This window comes from Protopterus annectens, chromosome 12.part0 (genome assembly GCF_019279795.1).
Source record: "Protopterus annectens isolate FY-2018-M chromosome 12.part0, PAN1.0, whole genome shotgun sequence".
NCBI classification, from domain to species: Eukaryota; Metazoa; Chordata; order Ceratodontiformes; family Protopteridae; genus Protopterus; species Protopterus annectens.
Genome location: NC_056746.1, coordinates 412369896 through 412397464, shown reverse-complemented (window position 1 = coordinate 412397464; position 27569 = coordinate 412369896). Strand labels below are relative to the sequence as shown.

General features: G+C 37.6%; 1 protein-coding gene across 1 annotated transcript in view; it reads left to right on the top strand.

The window, feature by feature from the left end:
- LOC122817331 (cytochrome P450 2K4-like) overlaps positions 1–27569 on the top strand; it is a 380734-nt gene that overhangs the window by 262445 nt on the left and 90720 nt on the right. The window contains exon 5 of the mRNA XM_044090547.1: positions 1838–2011. Coding sequence (XP_043946482.1) covers positions 1838–2011 — 174 coding nt within the window. The remainder of the gene's footprint in view (positions 1–1837; positions 2012–27569) is intronic.

Genomic DNA, 27569 nt, shown 5'->3' with positions numbered 1-27569 from the left:
AAAGGGGTATACCAATGGGCAAATTCAGTTAGCTGGCCTACACATTGCTCACATTGCTAAGCTGAGCTGTGCAATGCTTAGTGTTGCTTAATATTTAATTTGCATTATATTTGCTTTTTGGCATTGATTTATTATTCATTACATGTTATATATGTATCTGGTATCCATGACTCATGTGTACATACACTGTATGTGGTCCTTGTGTTTATTAGGGGACTTCAACACACTTTATTACAATTACACCTCACATCTAGGCTTACTGCAGTATACTCCAGTTCACATATTTATGTTATGTAGTAGGTTATACAACATAAAACTGTATACAGATTCCTTTCACATGTTCAGTTTGATTGTCCTGTAGTGAGGATTTGTTTGGTGATACCTCAATGATATGTACCGCTGTGATGGTTTAGTGGTAAACTACTGTGGTCCTAGTGTATAGGGTCCTGAGTTCAAGACCTACAAGGGATGTTTATTTTGTTTCTCGCCAGAACAGCGGCTGTTGCATACAGAGTGATTAGGGCACTTTTAAGCATTTGTAAGTGGGTTCATGCGGGTCTGCTCGAGGGTAAGCTATGCTAACCTTCGGTTAAATATGTTTACAGAGAGTTAGCTTCAATATTGTTTAACCTGTGTGCACATTGCTTACCTCCACACAAACAGGCTTAAACCCACTTACTACTGCTTAAATATGCTTACTCCCGCTTACTAGTGCTTAATAGTGCTTACACTTGCTTACTGGTGCTTACTCTTGCTTACCACTGTACTAATTTAGACAGTAATGTCTAATAGTTCTTGGGAAGATTGGGGATTTGGAAGCTGTATGGAGTTATCATTCATTAAACATTTTACCTTCCATTTGTCTCCCTGATTCCTGTGTACATGTATTGTATGGGGCACATGCGATTATCTGTGGACTTTGCAACATTATGACACTGACACCTCACATCTGCATTTAATGCAGTACTCCAGTTCACAAAAATATGTTATTTAGTAGTTTATGCAACTAAAAATATTGGTCATAAAGTGATTTGATATGTTAAGTGCTGCAGTGGGACTTGAACCAGAAATGACTACGCTTAAGGTGAATGCTCTGCCAACTACACTATTGCAGTGCTATTTTGTTTATATACATCCTGCTTTTTATCCTCTTCTGCCATTTAAGCTGCATTAACCATAGCTAAGCAATGGGCAAACCCGTGCACCTATGGTTAAATTTAATCTGTTTCATTAAAACTGTTTCATTAAAAAAAAAAAAAAAAAAAACTTTATATTTGTTGTTTTAACTATTGCTCTTGTACACATGGGGGATGTTGCTGGGGGTATGCACACACCTATGAGTGGCCTCGATCATTCTTTTATAACTTGTCTGCTGTTCTTCATTGCAGGGGTGTGTATATTCTCAGAGCTCTGCTCTCAGACACTCCCTCAGCACTTTTACATGCTCAATGTAAGATTAGGTGACCAGGCAGTGCACCTTCATTAATATGCATGGGCCGCTGCAGTCCTGCTCCTAAATGGCCGCTTCCATGCAGGATTAAGCTAGTCCTGCACGGAAGGATAGTGAATCCGGGGGTTAATATCCCCCTCACACTTACAGATAAATTCCATGAACTTGTTGCTGCATTATTTGCAGATATATGTTCCTGGTACAAAGCATATGCTATTGGTAACATGAGTATGACTATTCATTGTCATTTCCTACATAAATAAAAAGACATTTGACAAAAAATGCTCAGTGATCTTCTATATTCTGTTTAATAAGTAAATCAACAAAAAATATTTACTTCCACTTAAAACTGTTTGGTAATTGCCTTTTATGTTTTATCTTTTTCAGCTCTACAACATCTTCCCATTTCTTGGATTTCTCTTTGGTGCTCCAAATATTCTGTTCAGAAATATGCAGGAGCAGAGGAAATTCTTTGTTGAGTTTTTAAAGCTAAACAGACAAACTGTGAATGAGAATGACATAAGGAGTTATGCTGATGCATTTATGCTGAAACAACAAGAGGTATGTTTTCGATTCAGATATCTTACTACTTTATCTGATTCACTTTTGGATGTCACTGCTATCAGGAAATGGAAAGCATTTATTCATATAGCAAAGGCAATCATACCTCTAATGAGCTAAGGCATAACCGTATATTCGGGGTGATTCACTTTTTACTGTCCGTTCTCTACCCAGTATTCTGTTTATGTATGTATTTTTTGTTCATTAACTGCTTCATTCTATTCTGGGTCATGGAAGAGGTGTATCCTATCAACAAATCAAATGCACAAAGCATATAGTATGTATATGTATGTATACATATACCTAAATCTATCTACATATATATATATATATATATATATATATATATATATATATATATATATATATATAGTTGCATTTGATGTGATTGAATATTTTCTGTTTGAATCATGAAATGATGAGCAAAAAACATCAAACTGAAATCCACTGATTGCAGACAAGCAAGGATAATCAATTTTAGTGTTTTTTATATGATATTTTGTTATTTGAATAATAAGGATATGAGATTTGGTAATATAAACATTATCTATCTATCTATCTATCTATCTATCTATCTATCTATCTATCTATCTATCTATCTATCTATCTATCTATCTATCTCTGCGTGTCTGTGCTTGTGTAGATATAATACATTCACAAATACAAATTAAGCAGAGTGATGAGTATTCACAAATTCAGTCCCTGGCTGACTGTCCTAGTCCTTCTCAAAAAAGACTGGGTAATGGCAAGGCAAGGAGTAAATGTATTTCCTATGACCATATAGTCCTACACATGAATGCAGACATACAGCTACCGTACAGTTACAGCTTTTGTGTCGTGTGTGTGTGTGTGTGTGTGTGTGTGTGTGTGTGTGTGTGTGTGTGTGTGTGTGTGTGTGTGTGTGTGTGTGTGTGTGTGTGTGTGTGTGTGTGTGTGTGTGTGTGTGTGTGTGTGTGTGTGTGGGTGTGTGGGTGTATATGTGTATATTTGGTCAAACTGTAAATCACATGACTTTTTTGTTGATTCACAATTTGCTAAATATTTACTTTGCATGAGAACATGCAACAATGGGGTTAAGAGTTTTTCACTTTTCCTCACTGTTGTGTGACCTTGGACTTGGTATATAAAAGTAGTAGGGAGTGTGGGGTCACAGCCCCCACATGGGGGTTTCTGGGGGCTTGGTTTTTTCAAAAAGAAGGAAAAAAATTGTTTTGTTTTGTAAAGCACATTTGTATTACTGTGTATTTGTTAAAATGGGGCCGATCTTTTGTTAGTTGCAACAGTCTATTTTGACTATTGCCACAAAAATCATAACACACACACACACGCACACAAAAAAACATTATATTTGTTCAAATGCTTACTTCATCACATGGAGTAAACCACAGCACTAGTAGTTAAAGATTCATTTAATCACACAGTGCTGTTATTCAGTTGTCTGAGATTGCACTATAGTGGAGTTGGGAATTCACCTTTCCCACTGTTTTGCAGCCTTGCAGTTAGTATATATAAGGTAGTATGGGATGATGGAGTAGAGTGGGGATGCCCCCCAAAAGATACTTTTATTTACTGATTTTTTTACTATTTATTTCTCTATGTTTCAATTGCTTTATGGCTTGATGATTTCTGTTTGATTGTAAACACACCCACACATTTATATTTATTATTTCATGATGGAGACATACCTCATTTGCCATAATGATTAAGGTCTTTATCTCCCATGCACAAGGTACAAGGTTTGATCCTTACCACTAACCAATGCCTGTTTGGGGTGTGCATGCTCTCCCTGTGTATCTGCTTGATTCCTTCCACCTCTGAAAAACATGTAGATTGTTTCCATCTCAAACTTACCAAGTAATGGAGCTAAGAGGAGCAGCATTGAGTCTATATGGTGCCCTATAGTGGGACTAGTTTTATAACCCAACCACTTTGGACATCTACTGTGGTGTGCAGTGTCCTCATGATAAGAAAGCATAGATCACAGACTGCTAGACTGGTAGCCACTCAGTGGTGTCAAATATGGCTCTAGGTGATTTAGTCATGTTGACTACTGTTGCCAAATGGGTTGAGGCCTACTCTGACCTATGCCAGGGACCCTTGATAATGGTGGAAGGGGTGTGTGCCCATCATAAAGCCTAGCAGCCTTGGGGAAATAAGCTACTGACCAGCCAGTGCCATTTGATCAGCTTGGGTTACCTGGGATAAATTTGATCAGCTTGGGTTACCAGGGATAGCGCTGTTGAGTGAAAGCTGGACAAAAGTCCCTTTAACCTGCCAAACAAAAACTAAGAATTGGCACATTCAATGTAGGTTCACTGACAGGACAGAAATTTATCCAGGATGGAAGAGCAGTGCAGCAAAGCCACTTGACTTGGGGTCCAGAGTCTATTACTACTCAGGAGGAGGACATACTAGAAATGGTGTGGGAAATGTGGTGAGGGAGGGTCAGAAGACAGTGAGGGATGTCATCAGAATTAGTAATAGAGTCATGGCACTTAGACTCCAGCCTAATGATGGGGCAGTATTCATAATCTCACCCTATATCTCACAGCAGGGTTGTGATAGTGAGTGCATTCAGACAGCAGTTGCAGGGTCTACTAGATAAAGCAGGGCAACATGAATTGGTACTAATAATTGGTGACTTGAATGCACATATCAGGGCAGACAGATTTTCGCAGAATGTCCAGATTTTTGCCTCATATTTTTGGTCTGTTTTTTTTCATAAAAATGTGGTTTTCTGGCAAATTACTGGCAAATTATTAAAGACTGAAGTTAGAAAATAATAACAGACATTTGAGTTTAAGGCTTCAAACCCTTCAGAAAATTCAAGCTAATGCAAAACCTGTTATTCTATTAACATTCTAATTTTGTAAGAGCAATATTTAAAATTTGTCCCTATTTTTTGGGCCTTTGTCTCACTTTTATATATGGCTTTGTCTAGATTTCTTGCTCTAAGAGGTTGGGAGGTATGAGCAAGATATGAGGACTGCCTGAGTCCACATGGCTGGGACAACAGAAATAAAAAAGGAGAAGCCATTTTAGACTTCTGTCTGGCAAATGGCGTGATAGTAGCCAACACATGGTTGAGATAGAGAGACAGTCATAAGATCACATACAAGAGTGGCCAACATGGAACTCAGGTAGACTTCTTAGTGGTAAGGAAAGGGTACTGGGATAGAATCAGCAATTGCAAAGTCATCCCCAGTGAAACAGTCAACCAACAGCATAATCCACTGGTTGACATAATCATCTGCAAGCAGTGGTCAGAGAAGGCTCTGAGGTCAACATGTGCCAGGCTGACAACCTAGAAGTTGACTGGAGAGAAAGTACAAGAGTTCAGGGAATTACTCAGGGCTCTAGCATTTCAAAAAGAAGAGGAAATAGGAGAAGTTCAAGAAGAATGGCAGGGCCTCAAAACAGTATGTGTGAGGACTACAGATCAGATATATGGCCGAGCCAGGTGTGGAAATAAGGTACATAAGGAAAGCTGCTGGTGCCGTGTAAAAATCCAGGAAGATATCAAAAGAAAGAAGGAGTGCAGGGAAAAGTGGGAGATAGAAAAGATGAACCAGTTTGCAAAGGAATACTGGTTTGTAACAAAAAGGCTAAAAAAGGAGATGCATTAGCAAAGAACAAGGCATCAGAGAGACTCTACCAGCTTCTAAAAAGTAAGTAAGTAAGTAAGTAGATGGCACAAAGAAACTATATCAGATTGCAAGGTAAGGACAGAAGGATAAAGAAGATAGTTAGACACCCTTCATAAGGGATGCTAGCAACAACCTGCTCACCAGTCCACAGGACATCAAAGGCTAATGGAAGGAGTATTTACAGCAGCTTCTGAATGAAGAAAATCCCACAGAAGCTGTACTACCCCAGACACAGCCTTTGATGATAGAAGAGAAGGAGCCCACCATAGAAGAAGTAAGAAAAGCACTAAGGAAAATGAAATCAGGGTGAGCAGCAGGCTCAGATGAGATCACAGCAGATATGATAAAGATGCCAGGTCAGATAGAGGAAAATGGCTTCTGAGGGTATTCATAGCAGTGAGGAGAGAAAGGCATATCCCAGATGACTGAAGAATAAGCATACTAGTGTCAGTGTACAAGACCAAAGGGAACATTCACAACTGTGGGCAGTACACTGGTATCAAACTCCTGTCACATTGCAAGAAAGTTCTGGAAATGGTGATTGATAAATGAATACACAGAGTAGTAGAAAGTAAGATGGGAGGAGCAGTCTGGATCAGATGGAGCAGCACAACTGACCCATTGTTCGCAGTGAGACAGATATTGAGAAGACACTAGGGATGAGGAAACAGTCTATCTGGGCATTCCTAGACATGGAGAAAGCATATGAGAAGTTCCCAAGTAAGATGATTTGGGCAGTCCTGTGCTGGTTTGAAGTCCAAAAGCACTGGTAGAATTAGTGCAGGCTATGTACAAGGACCAAAAGACTCAAGTAAGAACAGTGTTTGTTCTCACAGAAGGGTTCCCAGTAGGAGTGGGTGTGCCCCAGGGTTCAGCTCTAAAACCACTGCTGTTCATACTGGTGTTGGACTACATTAGTAAACAGACTGGAGAAGACAGATCAACAAAATTGCTGTATGCAAATGATGTGGCATTACATGCAGACACTAAAGAAGAACTGCAGTAAAGGATAGTAGAATGGAATGCAAAACTGAAGGCACGTGGATTAAAACTAAGTACAGACAAGACAGCTGTAATGGCAGCAACTGGTAGAGTTCAGAAAAGCTGAGAATTGAGATAGAAGGGAAAATAGGTGAACAGATTAACAGCTTCAAGAATCTGGGGAGGGTGGATGAGGAGAAGAGAAGACTGAATGAACAGGTCAAAGCTCAAATCAAAGGGGCTGCAGCCAAATGGCATAGAGTGTCAGGTGTAGTGTATGACCGAAGAATGCCAAAGAAGCTGAAAATTAACATGTACAAAACAGTGGTGTGACCAGTATTACTGTATTATACAGAAACCTGGGCAGTAAAGGCAGAGCAGATGACAAAGGTAGAGGTGATTTAAACAAAGTGCCTGAGAAGGGTGGTAGGATGCACACTGTGGGACAGACAAAGAAATGAAGGCATAAGAGCAGAAGCCAAAGTAGCTCCAATTGCAGAAAAGGTCAAAGATAACAGATTACAGTGGTTTGGGCACATGTGCAGAAAAGCAGAAGACAATCTGGTAAAGAAGATTTGGGACAGACAGGAAGAAGGCAAGAGGAAATGAGGGCATCCAGCAAAGAGGTGGATGGATTGTGTGAAAGAAGGCCTTTGACAGTCAGGCATGAGTGTTGAAGAAGGCAGGAGAGTGGCTTCGAACAGAGAGAGATGGTAACAGTTAACCCGACACCCTGACCCCATGTAGAAAATGGGAAAAAGCAGGTTAATGATGATGATGATGATAATTTCATGATACACTGATCTCATATCCTCAGAAATCCCCACAGGCAACTCCTTCAAAATCCCAGTCACAACTTAGAAAAGTCTAATTTTATTCATTCTAAATAATTTGTTTTATTTAAAATCCACATATCATAATTATCAAAGGCATATAGTCCTTTCCTACAGCTTGAATGCTTAAATAAAATAAAGATTATCGTGATGGTATGCAGTACTAGATCTATCCATGGGTGTGAATCAGTTGAATTATTATTCTGAGTTTATGTTTTTATTAAACTAAGAATCCAGGAATATAAGAAAAGATACAGACAGACTGCAAATAGATCTTAATGGAAAGTACCACTGTATTCTAAAGCAGTGACAGCTGGAAGTTTGCAAGTTAAGTATTAAAACATCTACGTAAGCAGAAAATGTACTGATCAGAAAAAATATATATGCAAAAGGGCCATATATCTGGCCAAACCATACAGTATTCTGGTCAACGTGAAGTGAGAGGTCAGAATATCTAACAAAGCATAAACAAAATATACAGAATAAATTGTACGGGCCAGACAATGAAAGAATGAGACAGACTCTTATTGATAGATCTGCCCCCACCAGTGGGAGATGCTATACTTTTTCAAGGCTGGAGGCTCATTTCTCCTCTCCAAACACTACCAGTAAGTAGCAGCTTAACATCAAATCTACAGGTGCTGAGCTAGTTAAAAAGAAATCAGTGCTTAAGCCTCATAGATACAAACCTAGCAGGAATTAAAAAAAAAAAAAAAAAAACCACGCACAAAGTAGTTGATTCTATGCTTCTCCATTTAATTCCAATTATCTGTGTGCACCCCTAGTGCCTTGGCACAATGCTTTTCATGGGATAACATTATAAAAGCACACTTCTTCAAACATTTAAAATAACTACTGCTACAAATTGTTTCCCAAATTCCAAACTACCTAACTGAATATTCATTGATCCCAAAAAGAAAAGGCGGAAAGTTAAAGGAATATTCAACCATGACTGTTTCAAATAAATAAAAAAAAAATCAAACTAATCATAGTTGGTTTAAAAAACATGTTAACATGACAATGTCTTATAGCGTAATGTATCAAATGCTGCCAGTTTTGAGTAAATATAAACGTTTTAGGCATAAAGTTTGGCATTTACAAACCATTATATGTTCCAATTTATTTAACTGAACTTTTACTTCTCCTCCTCTTTTTAATTAACGTGATTCTACCACACAAATTTGAATAGCATCAGCATTGGAATTATGATACTCTAAGATCTGTAAATCAACAGAGATATTCAATTTGTGGTATGAATATTGCTAAAATGTTTTTGTACTCTTGTCTTAACCACTCTTGTGGTTTGTCCAATATATTAATTAGCTACTAGACAATTACAAACTAAAACACAGATTACATTTTTAGATTGGGAGGACTACAACTGCTCAGTTCTTTCTTCTTACTAACTGCAGCTTCTACCCTCATACAGACTGAACTGTAACATGAGCATTGTGCACATGAAGTATTCCCCTTTCTAATTAAAAATGATGGCTAGTTATAAATCTTAAAGGAGATAAGCACTCTGAAATTTTGAGTCTTTCTATAAAAAAAAGCATATTCGTTTCAGGTAAAATTCTACAAAGAGTTTTATCAGACATGAAACATACCTGTTGTCCAAAACAATGTTTTAAGACTCTTTTGGAATTGTAAACAATTAGTAACAGAATACAGTGTCTCTAAACGTCTTTGACTCTCATTTGCCTTCTCCCATTGACTACTTTGATTTACTTCTTACAGTGAAGCATTATTTCTCATTAAATTCCACACTCAATCACTCGCCAAATTCAGGGTGTCCACAATATACCCTCTATATAATAAACCCTGGAAACCTTCTTTTTCAGTTTCAAAATTCTTGTGCTCAAGAGCACTGTTTTTGTTTGCCTTAAAAAATTCCACACTCAGGGAAGAGCCTCTTTTAGCAGGCAGAATGTATGGTTTGAAGTAGGCTTCCTGTATAATTTACTAGTGGGATTATTATTTATTTATTTATGTATTTGAAATTTGTTTACTGGGGTGGTCTGATTGGATCTACAAAACCCATTTTCAGCAGAGGACCAGGGAGAAAAGCTCCACATACAGTACACTAAAAATACAGTAAAATCCAATGCAGTGTAAATCACATCAGAAATGCTATACAAAATAAGTTGAAAGAACAAACTATGTTACACTGTGTTACAATATATACTGCACATCTAGACGATTCTATAGAGTTAAAAATATTATAGACAATAATAGTCATTCTCACTATAGATGATGCAGTGTCCAAAAAATAGTATGTAGATAGTGCAGTGTGTGACATTGACTGCTATAGTACATGGCAAAACATAAATAAATTATTAAATAAAATGTTAGTTTCAGTTAGGAAAATAGTAACCAGAAGGTTAGTGATGCAGAAAGATAGTGAGAGAGTTAAAAATAATAGAAGCAATACAGCATGAGCAGTAACTTAAGGATACGGTATGGAAACAGAGAAGGAGTTAGAAGATTCTTAGGAACTTACAGACTGTGAAGGATTGAAATGTGACAGAAGAAGAGGATGAGGCAAGTGAGGAAGAAGAGGAAGTGCTGAGCATCAGGCAGGCTTTATGCAGGAGCAGAGCCATGTATTTTTAAGATGATTTTTTAAAGAGGCTTTGAAGTGGGTTAAGCCAGGCATAGACCTGGTAGCTAGAGGTAGTGAATTCCAAAGTATAAAGACAGAGTATGAATACAAAGAATGACCTGGTTTTCTTGTGGGTTTTGAGATAGCTAAGAGATTTTTGTCTTCTGATCGTAGGGATCGATTTGGTGTGTAAGGTGTGACTAGATTGGCTAGTGCAGGGCAGGCAGTAGGCTTGAAAATAAGGTTGTGCAAGGTGGATAGCTGAATAAAGGCAAGTTGGTTGGGGAGTTCAAGCCAGTTTAGTTCTAGGAGTGGTTTACAGTGGTGTGTGTGATATTTACAGCTTGTGGTTAAGTTAGCAACTTTCTTGTAGCACTGTTTCACCTTGCTTTGGGTAGAAGTTTCTAAGTTAATTAGGATAGGGGCACCATAAAGAAGGGAGGAAAATAAAAAAAAATGTTTTTGCAAGGGTAGTTTTTGTTGCTGCAGTAAAGAAATGTTTCTTTCTATATGAGTCCCAGCTTTTGATGAGTTTTCTTTATATTTTGCTGTATATGGGGGTCAAATGAAAGTTTCTTGTCAATGATGTCAACCAACTACCCACAAGAAACCATAATACTTGGTGACTTTAATATAAATTGGACCTCCTGCATATCTGAACAGCCTTCCACCCATATCAACCTATATGGTTTTAACCAAAATATCGCATCCCCTACCCAAACTAATAAACTCAACAACAAAACAAGTACCCTTGACTGGATACTAATACTCACCAACAAACCTACAAAACTGGCACCCTCCCAGAGGATATAAGTGACCACTCACTGAGCTACCTAATTATATATAAGACCGAACTTCCAAACTCAACCATCTACAAAACTATTCAATCTAGCAAAAATTTTAACCCTACTAGTTTCCAAGCAGAACTAAGTGCCTGTAACTGGTCACCCCTGAAACACCTCCCATTAGACGATGCTGTTAGCTTCTTTAATTCTAAATTCCTATCCATTCTTTACTGCCATGCCCCACTATACAAAATTAGAACCAAAACCAAACCAGCACCATGGCTCTCCAAAACTACCAAACAAATAATCCCCACAAAGAAATAAACTATGGGCCAAATGGCGCTCTACTAAAAGCCCCTCAGATCATTTACAATTCAAACAGCTAAGAAACCAAACAAAACAAGCTATATTTTCTGATAAAAGAAACTACAACTGCCAGCTTCAACAAACCCACCAAATTAATCCTCAAAAATTCTGGCTAGGCATTAACAATCTCCTACACCCGGGATGCTCTGCAACTCCTACTCCCTCAGGCTCTGATCACTATGATCTCATCCAAATAGCCAACTCATTTAATGCATTTTTCACTGAAACAATTCTATCCCTCACCAACCAACTATCCCCTAGTACCACTTGCCCTACCACAACATCTACCAATAACCCCCCCATTTCATCTTCAGCCTGTGCCCACATCCCTTATCTGTAACCTCCTTCAGAAACTTAAACCCACCACACTCTCTGCAGATCTACTACCTGCAGAATACCTGCAAAAAGCAGCAAAGGTCATAGCCCACCCCGTATCCATCCTCATTAACAGAACTATTTCTGAAGGAACCATCCCCTTAATTTGGAAAATCTCTCACATCATCCCCCTGCACAAAGGTGGTAACTCCAGTGAGCTTTCTAACTATAGGCCTATTGCCATACTATCTCCTTTGGCAAAAATAATGGGGAAATGTACTAATTTACAACTGCTAACCCACCTACTTGAGAACAATTTACTAGCTACCTGTCAATATGGGTTTAGACCATTTCACAACACCACCTCTGCTCTCTTATCCTTTACTGACCACATTAAAAGCAATTGCAACAATGACACTCTGCCCTCAGCCCTTTTTATAGATCTGTCAAAAACATTTGACATGGTTGACTACAACCTCCTCATAAACACACTTAAAAACTTGTTATTGGATGCTCTTGTTATACATTGGTTCCAATCATATTTAGATAATAGGCAACAGGCTGTACTATGGGATAATTCCTTATCTTCCCACCTCCCAGTCACTCTAGGTGTCCCTCAAGGATCCATTCTGGGCCCTTTACTCTTCTCCATCTTTACTAATGACCTCCATTCAGTTATTCCACAAGCTGTCGGTATCCAATACGCGGATGACTCCACACTCATATGCTCTGCTAATTCCCCATCAGGACTTCAGTTACTAACCCAAAAGATCCTTAGCACAGTTGAAAATTGGCTCGTACATAGGTGTCTTATCTTAAACCCCCCAAAAACTTAAATGTTACTATTCACCCCCACCCACAGAGCCTCCCCACCTACAACAATATTGCTAGATTTGCAGCTGGGTCCTCCTATAGAATCCATCACTGTGGCAATCTAAATCAGCTAGGATAGTTAGAATTGCCAAATCGTATACTTTTTAAACAACTAATAGGACATAAGATCCTGCATCATCCTAACAATACACCCATACTTACTTCCCTAACCACTCCCTATAACAATCTCTAAACCCTACGCTCATCTAACAAACTACTTGTACACATAGCTAAATCCAATAATTCAGCCGGTGACACTCTGTTCTCTAATACAGTAGGTAAAACCTGGAACAGCCTCCCATGTCAACTAACATCCCTATGCTCAGTTTACCTATTTAAAAGCTAGCTCAAACCCTACCTTAAATCACTCTGGCTATGCCCCTGTGTCAACCCAGACTAACCACCTATGCTTTCCCCGACACCCCTGACTCTAACCCACTTTGAGCATTATCTTGTGCTAACTCTCTGATATTACTGTGTGGAACCTTTCAGAGGATTTTTCCTCATGTAAATATGTATATACAGAAAAATGACATCAAATAACTGTACTCTTGTTAGACTGAATAGTAAAACTGTAACCTTGTTCTTTGCCTAGGAATATCCAAACCAAGTAACACCACTGTTTTCCTTTGAAACGTATGTGTGACTTTAGAATCTATAGTGTCTCTTAAATATAAATTACGTAAAGGTGTGTTCATATCAGGTATTCCCTACTGGAATGCTAAATTGTACTTAGGCAATTTGTAACTAAGTATTGTAATGTACCAATGTCTATTGTAATTACCATTGTAATGTACCAATGTCTATTGTAATTACCATTGTAATGTACCGATGTATATTGTAATTACCATTGTAATGTACCGATGTCTATTGTAATTACTGTTGTAATGTACCAGTGTCTGTTGTAATAACTGTTGTAATGTACCAATGTCTATTGTAATTACTGTTGTAATGTACCAATGTCTATTGTAATTACTGTTGTAATGTACCGATGTCTATTGTAATTACCGTTGTAATGTACCAATGTCTACTGTAATTACCATTGTAATGTACCAATGTCTATTGTAATTACCATTGTAATGTACCGATGTCTATTGTAATTACCGTTGTAATGTACCAATGTCTATTGTAATTACTGTTGTAATGTACCAGTGTCTGTTGTAATAACCGTTGTAATGTACCAATGTCTATTGTAATTACCGTTGTAATGTACCGATGTCTATTGTAATTACTGTTGTAATGTACCGATGTCTATTGTAATTACCATTGTAATGTACTGATGTCTATTGTAATTACCATTGTAATGTACCAATGTCTATTGTAATTACCATTGTAATGTACCAATGTCTATTGTAATTACCATTGTAATGTACCGATGCCTATTGTAATTACCATTGTAATGTACCGATGTCTATTGTAATTACAGTTGGAATGTACCAATGTCTATTGTAATTACCGTTGTAATGTACCAATGTCTATTGTAATTACCATTGTAATGTACCAGTGTCTATTGTAATTACCGTTGTAATGTACCAATGTCTATTGTAATTACCATTGTAATGTACCAATGTCTATTGTAATTACCGTTGTAATGTACCAATCGATGTCTATTGTAATTACCATTGTAATGTACCAATGTCTATTGTAATTACCATTATAATGTACCAATGTCTATTGTAATTACCATTGTAATGTACCAATGTCTATTGTAATTACCATTGTAATGTACCGATGTCTATTGTAATTACCATTGTAATATACCGATGTCCATTGTAATTACCATTGTAATGTACCGATGTCTATTGTAATTACCATTGCTCTTGCTTTTTTTGCTGCTTGTGGAGCTTTTCTCCCCGGGCCTCCACTGAAAATGGACATATATCCAGCTGGACTAGCCCGGTCAACAAATGTAAAATAAATAAAAATAAATAACTCCTAGAATTTTGATTTCCTGCACTACTTCTATGGCAGTGTTGTCAGATGCAAGGATGTTAAAATGATCAGTTATGGGAGAGGTGTTCTTGGGATGAAAGAGTATTAGTTTGTCTTCTTTGGATTAAAAAAGAGTTGGGCATTTCTTAGCCAGGATTCGACTGCAGTAAAGGACTGTTGAGTTTTTGCAAGTAGTTCTGGTAGTGATTGAGTAGTACAGATTATGGTGGAGCCATCAGCATACTGAATGAGGGTCCCAGGGTGAGAGGCAGCATGAAGGTTATTTGTGAAAATGTTGAAGAGTAGGGGTCCTAGGATGGAGCCTTGAGGGACTCCAGTAGGGTTGTGCAGAAAGGGTGAGTGTTCATTGGACCATTTCACTGCTTGTTTATGATCCTTGAGGTAGCTCTGAAATCATTTTATTGTGTTATGTGAGAAGCCTAAGTTAGATAATGTGTTTAATAGTAAAGGGTGAGACACTGTGTCAAAGGCCTTGTAGAGATCAAGGAATACTGAGGCTGTATAGCAACTTGCATCTCTGGCCTTGTTTATGGTGTCTGTAAAAGATAATAGGGCTGTAGCAGTGCTGTGGCTAGGTCAGAAGCCATGTTGGGGTTTGGTTAAAAGATTGCTTTGCAATAGATATTGCATTATCTGCTGATGGATACCATTCTCGAGAGTTTTAGATATGGGTGACAAGATGGATATAGGACAGAAATTGGATAGATCAAAGGAGTTGCCTCCTTTGTGGATGGTGTGATGTGAGATTGTTTCCATATGGTAGGTACCTCTGATTCAGATAAAGACCTATTTATAAGGATTCTGATTGGGCAGGTGATTGAATTAGCAGTCAGTTTGAGGCAGTGTAGTGGACGATTATCAGCTGAGGTAGAGCAGGTTTTAGTTTATGTAGCAGTCTTTAATGGTATCAGTAGGTATGGGCTGATGTGAGAATGGGGTTTCTATGACATTTTGCTGAGTAGGGGGGTTATTAATGACAGGGTTAGAAGTAGTTGATGGTCTGGGGCTGGTGTCTGAATAGGTTGAAGGGTGAGGTGGGGTCCAGCATTAGGGGTGGTAGTAAGTAGGTCTGATACTGATTTTATGAAGTGCTTGTTAAAGTTTTCGGCTATTTCTGATGGAGGGGTATCAGGTGATAGGGTGTGGTCTCTATTTGTTCCAGGTTTAAGTAAAAATGATATGGAGTGCCAATATTTATTAGGGTTGATTTTATGTTGGAGTTGAAGCTGGGAATAATATGACTTCTTATCTCTGTTGATTAGTTTTGTCACTTTGTTACATAGTGTTTTGAAATTAACATGATTTTGTTCATTTTTGTTCTGTTAACATGTTATCCAGGCTAGGTTCCTTTGCTTCATCAGGTGTTTACATTCCTTAGAGAGCCATGGTGCTTCATCAGGTGTTGACATTCCTTAGAGAGCCATGGTGCTGAGTTCCTTTTGATTCTTTTCATAGGAATGGGAGCTGGTGTATTAAGTATGTGAAGGAAGGTATTATTAAAGTATAGTACAGCAGCATTAAGGGGTAGTTGTTTAAGGGGTGTCCAGTCTATTTCATGTAGGAAATGGTTGAATTTATGTTGACAAAAATTAATTGAGTTCCTAACTGATTTTACAGTGTGTACTTTTAGTTGTTGGTAGTTTGTTCTAAGGGAATAAGCTGGCAGATGATCACTAAGGGAGCTAGACAGTGTACCAGAAGAGGGATAATTGGCAGGGTGGGATACTAGGATCCAGTGTAGGGTAGTTTGGCAGGTGAGATCTTTGCTGTATTTTGTTGGAGTATTGATGAGCTGAGAAAAAAACATACAGATATATACTATTTGAGGGGGAGTTGGAAGCTATGCTTTGCCAATCTATATTTATGTCTCCTAAAATTATTGTTTTGAGATTTATTGTTTGGGATGTCCAGGATAAAATATTTTCCAACACTGGCATATTGTGAGCTGGTGGGATATATATTACCATTATGCAAATTCTTTTTGATATGTTGAGGTTCAAAAAAGAGATCAGTACCTCAACACTGGAAAAGGTGGGGTATATTACTGGTGTAAGTTGTGATGTTGAGCATAGAGGGATATAGAAGGGCTATCCTTCCCTTTTTTTAGCTCTATCTCTTCTGGTTATTGCAAAGTTTGGAGGTATTATTTCTGAGTCTTTTACACCGGGGTGTAGCCATGTTTTCTGTAAGGGCTAGTATGTCAAGTTTATTTTGATCAATCCAGGCATGCAATGGGGCTATTTTATTACATATACTTCTAAGGTTCAGTGTAAGTATGTTTAAATTTTTAGGGTTACTCTTGTGGTTAGGATTAGAGGGGGGGCCAGGGTTAGGATGTATGTCTCCACATTTGAGTAGGTATGTATTATGATCTTCAGTCTCTTATTAACTACATTTCTACGATATCTACTGTGTTACCAATAATTTTATACATTAAATGAATTCCCTAATTTTATTTATAGTCCTACAAAAATCCAAAAACTTCCATCTCTTGTGATCAGAAAAGCAAATCATTTATATAATGTACATATCTGACTACATACTTTTTATTATCTATGTAAGGTACGTGCAGCAAACTTCAGCTACTTAGGGACACTCCTCTGTCTTCACGTACTTCTGCTGTGAATCATCATAACTGCATCTCCTTGTCCGTGAAGTCACTTAGAAGAATCAAACTATCAAGAATGTGCTTCAGTGTGATGAAACTCTCATTTCACCTCCAGTAACAAACAAAATTAGAGGGATGTTTAAATGTTACAACTGCAGTGCCTGTAGGTATATTTTGGAGGGACCTTGCATTAATTTAGAGCATTATGATAAAATCATAAGTATAGATGGCAGATATAATTGTATGACTAATAATATTGTGTATGTTACTTTATGCTCAGGCTGTTCTACATATTATATAGGTATGACTACAAGGAGCCTTAGTAAACGCATAAAAGAACATTGTTATGCAATAAAGACTAAAGCTGTTAACAATGCCCTCTATAGGCACACAATGAAATGTGCATTTAACAAAAAAATTATGTTCTCTATTTTAGAACATGTTAAAGGTGATTTGAGGGGAGGTAGTATGAAAAATAAGGTAGAAAGAAAAGAAACTTTGTGGCAATTAAAGCTGGGAGTAGATGTCTCGCCAGGCCTCAATGACATGATAAATATTAAATGTTTTTTGGTCAACAAAAAATTGAAAGTATAAAATATATGTGAAAATGATGTTCATATTGGTATTAGTGTTATATATATTTTTATACATGTTTTTAGTATTTTTTATCTAGTAGATATGGGTGTATCAATTAATCAATTATATAATTGTATCTTAATTGGTTGTTAATGTTTTAGTGTAAATACTTGTAGGTTTGTAGACAATTTTATTCTGAAGAAGTCTATCGGACGAAAACGTTGAATAAATTATTTTACATTATTTCTTGACTTGATTTCTGAGGCATCAGTGTTTTTTGTTTGTTATTGTTGGCATCGCTGGTTTCTGGGTTTTTTCGTAGACCTACAAACAGTAGAATTATCCTTGTTACTAGTTTTTGTACTGTCAGACAGACTGACACTGCATTTACCACACTGGGCAAAAAATAAATAAATAAATAAACACATAAATAAAAATAAAAAGACAACAGTGAGCTCTCTCCATCTGGTGTTAGGATAGGGGAGTTTAATGGTCCCTTACGACCATTCACTGTCCCTATATGATTACAGTCTTGAATTTGTCCATGTGGGGAAAATAGCTTTAACTACTCTACACTGTGGAAGATGTAAAGAGATATAATTGAGCCATCTGCATATGTCTCTGAGGAAGGTAATTAAGTGTTACTGAGCAGCATGCTACACTCAGTGAGAATAATGCCTACATTGAAAGATAAAATAATTGGGTATCATAACTGGTTTGCTAACTGGTGAAATCAGATTATCAACAGACCTTCCTGATTTGAAAGGGATGGACTACATGTTTTATGTTTTTTTTTTGTGCTTTCATAACATTTTGCTTCCTCAAATATGTTTTAGGCAACGTGAAACTCATGGACATGTCCAATTAGAAAATTCTAATTCAGTCTTCATCAGGGTAATTTTGTTCAGTGCTAGAAGTATAAAAACAGAATATCTGAGTTTGAGGCCTTATCATTAAAGACATCCACATTTGTGTAGCTGTTAAAACTTTGTTCTCTATCAGCAATATCACTTTATTCTGTACTTAAATACAGTGCCTCCCATGTCTCCATATCAGATCAATGATATATGGTGGCATCTTTGTATTTGTTAGAAATACCATCATTTCGTGTCACATCTCACATTATACCAACCAGGAAATTATTGAGTTCCTAATGACTCAGTGAAGTCACCGGCAACGTTATTGTCAAGTACATGTCTCTTTCTATGTCCCTCTTGCAACACACATATTATTTATGCCAGTTCAACAAGCTCTCCATTAGACAGATTATACATATATTGAAAGATTTCAGTTTTCCATCAATAAACTAGCAAATCTATGCAACTAGCAACAAATATGCACAGAAATTCTTTTCATTTTAAATAATTAATGAAAATTCCCTTGCTCATATTGTCCCCTGTGTACCAGAGGACTCAGTATTTCCAGCTTGTATTTACCTACTACTCACTTTCTTGTACCACCCCCAATATCAATACTTCCTTGTTTAAATCTAACCACCCAACAACAATGTTCACCCTTAAAACAGGTCTTAACTCCCATTGAAATCCTACTGTATTTTGGAACTCCACCAATACCAGCTTCTAGGGGTATAACACAGGGCTACATGTCAAGCCCCTTCCACTCTGACATTTAGTTCTGTGAAATCAAATCTGACATTGTGTGACTTTGTATCACTAAGTTTGCATATGACTGGAAACTGGGTAGAGTTGTCAACTCTCTTTCTGGCACTTCAATTCTCTAACCTGGTCTATGTCAGAACCAAGCCTGGTTGTCAATCACAGGCACATCTGGAATACCAAAAAGTGCAGCTTTGTTAAAGCCACCAGTCCCTTCTCCTACCACATCACTGGTACCCCCCCCCCATAACAGATACAGTCATCTGGAAGTTTCATTCATAAATTGATCACAAGCTGTCTGCTAACCACTATGTTTTTGTCATAATGTGCCATCTACTGTGCACAACACATCTGTCATGGTAGCACATTCAGATCAAGGGAGTTAATGATACCACTATATTCTTCCTTGATTAGACTTATGTTGGCATGCAGCAGTCTTTTTCAAATATACCTATCTGATCACCATCGTCAGCTTGAAAGAATGTGACAATTTTTAATCCCTACAATCTCTGGTTTAGTCAGCCTAAGCTACCATGATAGGATAAAAACCCTTCCCTGTTACTCCATATAGTATAGTTTGCTGAGGGTGATGTGTAAGACCCTGCCAGATGTGTTTATTTATAATTTGTTAATTATTTATAATTTGTCTGTGTTCCTGGCCATCTTTAAAAAAAAAATGAATCATAAAAAAATAAAGCAGTAACACATTACATAACTCCCAAATCCACATTAGATAACATCAGCTTACATCGGTACATTAACTATTATAATTGTTGTTTTATTATGACATCCTCTCACAATATATCCCATAATGACACCAAATTGAAAACAGGGCAGTGTAACACATTTATATTTCAGCTTTCAGATATGTGTACTTTTATGAAACTCTTATAATATATATCTCTTTGTACTACTCCTTTCTTGAATTATCCATACATACTGTTCTGCTAGCCACCATACATCTATTAAGGCCTCCAAACATTTATTATCTATTAGTCAGCTGTCCAGTAAATTACTCTAAATTAGATGGCTGTCAAAATTCATACATATGCATATGGTGGCTGTCACTGTGACTTAACAAATGGCTGCTGGTGATCATTTCATTTGTGCTAGGTGAGGTTGAACTAAATAATCATTAAAAAAAACACTCGACTCGAAATAAAATAACAAAAAAAACTAAAAAATGTAAATAAATAAGTCAAATAGTCAAAAAATAGTCAGGTAGAAAAATTAAAGAAAAAGTAATGTAAAAGAAAAAAGAAAAAATAATATGAAAAAATAAAAAATGAAAAAAAAGGGGAAAAAATAAAAAAATGTAAACAGACAGGTGACAGAAGAATGGATCTATAAAATACTAGATAGAATGATCTAGAAAACCTTAACAACCATGTGCCACCTAGACACACCACAGTACTACTAAAGAGTAGATCAGAAAATTCCAAAGCCCCTGTTGGAAAAGTCCAAAGTGAAAAATGTTCCTGTTGCTAAATGTTATAAGAACTGCTGTTTTTACTAGAAAAATTTTTTGATTGTTTCGGTTTGACCCCGCGGTGCCACAATGGTGTGGCGGTGGTGCAGGCCGTGGCCACGTGGCCACCACGGTAGCTGGTGCAGCCTATAAGCAGAGGTGAAGCAAGAGGTTCTGGTTCGGGTGTGGGTGTCCCGCCTCTGTGTCCAATCTCCTTGTGTGGGTTTCTCTGGGTTGGGTTTCCTCTGGGTGCTCCATTTCAGCTTCCATGCTGATACTGGAACTGAGTGTCTATGGAGTAGTGGTGAGTGGTGCCATGTGGTGAGTAAAACCTTGTGTGGGTGCATGGCCCAGCTCTGGTGATCCACTGTGGTCCACCAACCTGCCAAAGTGGTAAGCCTAGGGTGGAGTGGATAGGTGAGACATAACCGAGCGAACCCAGAAAAAAAGAGGAATAAATCCAATCCCTAACCCAGAATAAAGAAAAAATTAAAGCCATATTGGCAACTACAATACTCCCTAATTAAAAGTTTAGTATCCAAAATCAATAACTTTTGTTAGATAAAAAGCATTATAAAACAAAGTGTACTTTTACAATTGTACTCTCATGTTTCACTTTCTATAAGAACACACAGACTGTTAGAAGAAGATGAAATAATTAAAAGAAGTGAAAAAACAGCTGAGTGTATATAAAGCTAACAATAACAAACAGCTAACAATACTATTTTGCAAAATATAACAATTACAAATCCCACATATCTTAATGACATCTGCAACTCCTGACATTATGATAACATCCTCACACAATATCTTCACAAGAGACAATACTCGTTCTAGCATGAAACAAAAGGAAATTTAGCATGTGTCAAATGAACTTTACTTGTTGTAAAACCTTATTTCTTCTTCTCCTGGGTGGGGTTAAGTTTGAACTGAGGGACCTGATCCAAAAAAGAAAAGGTCTTTAAATGCGGTCAAAACAATCTGGTCAAACCATACCATAAAAAAACAGAAAAACAAAGGAAAAGGAAGAAGAAAGAGGAAAAAAGAAGGATGAAAAAAAAGGAAGAAAAAGTCTCAGTAAGAGTCTGCATAATAAAAAAAAAATCCAAAATAGCAAAAAAAAAATAAAATTGCCAAAAAAAAGAAAATTACAAAGCATTCTAAAGCTAGTACAAGAATCTAAATGGCAATGCCAAGTCAAGCAAATTGCAAATGGCTAAAACATAATGGCATTAAATATACTGATCATTGGATATATCCCATTAGATATATATTCAGATATCGATTCACATTCACCAAGTCTCACACCAATCCCTAAATGGCCCATCTCAATATTGCCAGATTACTGGCCTTCTGGTAATCATGGCCACACAGGTAAAAACACACACTCAACCCCATGACATCCCAGATGACATACTCACATGAACTTCAAAATTAAAACTCACCTCCTTAGAGTTCTCTATTAAATATCATATTTAATTATAGTCCATTCCCTCTTAGTGGCACACCACTTCGAGTTACCCCACTGGCTACCCTTACTCCAACTGGGATCCCACTTGGCCCGCCCCATCACCATTCGGATCCCTAATCTGCCAAGCTGATGGCAGCCCACGACATGGAATAAATAAATAAAGAAATTGACAACAAACAACAAACATTAACACACACAGTTTGGGTTCGTGGGGGGCAGTTGTTGTCTCCTGAACCTTGACTTTGACTGACTTCTTCATTCTTCAAATCAGTCTCTAGAGGGGGTAAGGTGGTCCACACAGCCTATATGGACCTCACCAAGGCCTTCAACACCAGCCTCCCAACACCATCCTCCAATCTGTAATCATAAATAAACTTACTAAGCCCATCACTAATCCCTGTTTATAACTGGCTTGCCCTCAAAGAACACACTGAGAAAAAACACCGACTCAAAATCTCCAGCTCCAGACAAGACAAAGTGACAAGTGGAGGGTTCAGTCCTGGGACCACTCTTTGTTTGGCATCTACTTCTCTGAAGTACAAGTACAGACCAACACTAACTCTGGCTAACAAAGTTTGCAGATGACGCAAAACTGTGAGCCATTATTTTATCCCCAAATGATGTGGATATTATTCTACAAAGGGCCTTACAAACAGATGCTTGGTGCCAGAGCCATGGGCTCAAGCTCAATGAATAAGTATAGTCCCCCTTGGAAAAAAACATGTACCGTGAATTACCATATAAGTACTTACATTTTATTTCTCTAACAAAATAATCTATTTTGGTATTCTTCTGTGTTCTCTAAAGTTTTTTTTTCTAAGTTTCATGTGTGGGCTTAAAACATCTGAAAAGGATTTGTTTTACTATACTATAGTCAACACACTAGAATCATTTCACTAATAACATGCAAAGCAAATGGCATTTCCTCTAGGGCTAAAGAAGTCCTGACCTCCTTTATCTGCTGCACTATTCCTGTCCATCATAGAACGGAAAGCCCCCCTTTGTAGCTTAGTAAACATATCAAGAGCAGTTAGAGAGACCCCAACGTTTGTAACAAAAAAAGATCATGGGATTGATCTACCAAGAGAAGCTAGAGGCCTTGTCCCTGTATTTAGTGTCCTACAAACTCCTTAGGGGTGATCTGTGCCTTGTTTTCAGGGCAATTAGGGATCCAGCAGTCCAAGACCTCTTATTTCTCCACAAATCAAATAGTTCTGGGAACGTAAGAATCAGAGATTTGAGCCTGCCTCAGAAAAAAAATCAGTGTACAGAAGCAGATTTGTCACACAGTAACTACCCCTTCTCTGGAATAAACTTCTTCTCCAGATCAAACAATGTGACACATTACCTTCCCTTAAGAAGGATTTAGACAGTCAGATGAGTATTTATAAGTTCACCTCAGGTATGTCTGGCCTATCTCTTAGTGGAAAAAAAATAGAAAAATGTCTAAGGGTGGGTACTAGCAATGGGTAAATGGCCATATGGCCCAGCTGCCTTGTACATTCTATGATTTCATAGTACCCCCCTCCACAAACTCACCCATTTTCCTTGGTCAATTTGTTTCTAATTCCACAGTGGCAACTGCATGAATCAGCCTATCAATATCGCCCTCCCTTTATACTGAGGAAATAATTTAGTACTGACTTTGGCTTCTAGGGATGGGTTTTCTCCCCTGCTACTCATGTGCACTTGGTGAATGATTATGTACACCCGTTAATGTTGCCTGTCTTTCTCCTGGTCTTGTGTCATGTACAGTTCACACTTTAATTTCCTTCACTGTGCCTCCAAGGAGTTTAATTCTGCCAGCTACTATGACCTGTAACCACCACACCTGTAGCTCCAGCATGTAATTCAAGCTGCTTCTCATAATCATATGGGGACACACTAGATTATCCTTGGTCCATTGGCCTAAAACTTAACTACACACACTGCAGCTATCCGCACTCAGACCAATATGAAGGATTCCTTTTGATCTGCACTCTTTAACCAGATGTGCCACTGATATCTTGGGATAGTCTTCAGAGATCAACTTCCCTGTTTCCTAACTGCTCTGACTAAAAAATAAGATAACAGATGCACATTGTATCCTGCTGTAGATTTTACTTTGTACCTGCAAGGGTGTACACATGAGCTGGTGAAAAACTGTTTTAGTCTATATAAATCCAGATTACAGTATATACACATTGCTGAAAACCAGTTATCATAATGTATGGATAGGGCTGAACTTAAAATTGCACTGTGTCCACCAAATTAATGTGATGGACACGGGGATCATGGAGTTTAACTCTGCCTTTGCCGTCAAATAATGGGTGTAGAGATTAAAAGCTTTAAATCCCACACTGCCACTACCAAATATGTATTCAGGGGAGGACTGGCCTTAAAAGCTTACAGCAACTGTAAATAACTGTCTTAGACTGGATTATGATTAAAACCAGCAGCTCCCAACTAAGCTTTACCTTGCGGTGTTATAGAATAGGGTTATAAGCATTAGTTCCCTATGATTTTATCAATTTCATTCTAAGCTCTTGTGCCTTTTAGTGCCATCTTACACACACACACACACACACACACACACACACACACACACACACACACACACACACACACACACACACATGCAAGCATGAGCACACTCATAATTACACACATGAGCACACATAAACACAAATTTAAACAACACACACACACACACACACACACACACACACACACACACACACACACACACACACACACACACACACACACACACACACACACACACACACACACACACACACACACACACACACACACACACACACACACACACACACACACACACACACACACACACACACACACACACACACACACACACACACACACACACACACACACACACACACACACACAATTTTCCACCAAGTAAACCAAACTATTTGTAAGGCCTCAGTTACTAAAAACACAATAAATGAGCCAAACAATATATTACATTAAAGTACTTTATAGCCACTTCTCTCTTGATAAAGGGTGGATGCCAGCAGTCAAACCAATACTGTAAGGTTACCTTTTATAAACAATTAATAAGACACCAGCCACAAGCTTTTATAGATGAATAAATAAAACAATTTATTTAAGAGGAAAACATCAGGTAAAAACATAAAAGAATCCAATGAAAATATGACAGCAAGTAAAGTATGGTACAGGGATCAAATAAAAAAGAATATTGTAAACATAGGTGATGACAGAATAATTCCATACAATTGAATACGTTAGGCCTGCCACGTTCGACAGGACATTGTTTGCTAGCTACTACTAAATTACTAACACTATCCAGTGGCTGCAGATGACTCACATGCAGATTATCAAATATTTAGTTTACAGTGCCAGTTAAACACTGTCCCTATAGAAAATGCTCTGTTGCTTCAGATTTGACAAGAGTCCATTAAGTCCATAATCCAGAATGAAGAAGAATAAAGCACAGGACTCTTGTTTCAGCTTTCTCTTCTAGTTTAATTCTTCCTAAATCTAAACACCAGTCACAAACAAACAAGAAACAGCAGCAGCAGTTTATGTTCAGTACACTTTGTGGTTATTATGATTTTGGAACCAAACCTGTTTTTCTATCTTTTAAACAAAGCTAAAAAACACACAGATAGTTCTAGTCCAAGATGAAATAATGCAGCTACTGGAAGAAAGCAGTGAATGTAGAAACAATGAACATTTTTTGTGTGCTAAAAAGAACAGTTATAAATTTCACGTACCTAATGAAATATACAACTCTTGACATTTCTGAGTGTGAGAAAAAAAATCACATCATTGCAAATGTTTTTTTTTTTTTTTACTTTACACATTTTTAAGCAGATAAGCCAAGCAGACACAAGTGTCCCATTTCACAGATTCACAGGATTCATAGGAGTTTCAAAGCTTGTTTAGTCTAATGACCATGTCTGCCATACCAAGAGCACCACCCCAGGCTCTACCTCCCTTTTCAATGAAGTGAAGGACAGTTAGTGTTTGGATACATTTCAGACCATCTACCCAGTATTTCAGATTTAATCTGAAGAAAGATATATAATAATATAATTTGACCGATTACAGGAGTTTATTCCAGAGAATGGGGAGGTGCTGGATGACAAAGCTATCTTTCCACCACATTCTGTTTATGTGCTGATGAAAGGTCAGATCTCTGATTCTAGTGTTAGCTGTGCTGTTTATCTTACTGAGATAATAGTAAGTCAAGAACTACTGGATTTTCAATGACACAGTAAGCGAGGCTTGCTCCTCAGAAATCTATAAGACACAGAACACAGGGATGGGGTTTTTGTTCTGTCTTGAAAAGTACATTTCTTAAGACCATAGATATTACAGTTTTTATTGTTTAAATACACCTGAAGAAGTGTAGTTTAACTACGTGAAAGCGCTTGTGTTTTGTACTTCAATAAAAGATACTACGTTCATCTAATCCATCTCCTGTGGTGACTCCTGCCTGGATCTGTTACTACTACCATAGATATTTTCTGTAAAAAAATTGTGGAACTTTTCTAGTTTGTTTAGGTAACACGTAATATAATATACATACCAAAAGTAGCACAGTACTTTGTAACGTGTCTGATCAGTGCTGTATATAGGGAGTATTAACATGTTTGTATCCAGAAGAAATGCATTCAGTTACTAGTTGTGCTGAGTATAAGGATTTCTTGACAACAGTTGCTAAGTAATGATCAAAGGAAAGGGAGCTGTTATCCCAAATGCCAAGGTCCATGACTACCTTGTATGTTGACAGTAACTTATGTTTTCTGAACTAAACCATTTTTAGTGTTCAATCAAAGCCCTTTTGCCATACATCAGGTATTCATTAAAGTAAGCTCTTTCTGAAGGGTACATATACCTGAAGTGGTTTTAACAATTGCACCCAGTCTGCAATCATCTGAAAATTTTGTTGACCAGTGGTCCTGATTATTATTTGAGATCAGAGAAGAAGATGCCAAACAGGAGACAGTCCAGCATGAACCCTTGGGGGTCTCCGCTGTTTTCCATTGATTACCTTAACACTTTTTGAAGAGGCACCTGTCACATGAACTCTGTGGGGGTTCTGTCTTTCAGCCAATTGGAAATTCATCCTAACACATAAAGATCTATGTTTATAGATGATGGTTTGTTTACAGCTCTGGCACTAAGTATGATATTGAATGCTTTGACAAGATCAAAATAAGTTGTACGAACAGTGTGACTGCTGTCAACAGATTGTGTAACCCTCTTGAAGAAATTAACAAGGTTTAACAGGCATGATCTCCATTCAATGAAGCCAAATTGTTTGCAGGAAGTCAAGCTTAATGAGATTTTTAATATCATAATTAATACAATTGGTATGATATATATTATAATGTTAAGGCTGATGCTTTTGTAATTCTCAGTGTCAGTGGCAAGGCCATACTTGTGTTGGGCCATCAACATATCAGTGCACCAGGACATGGGTACA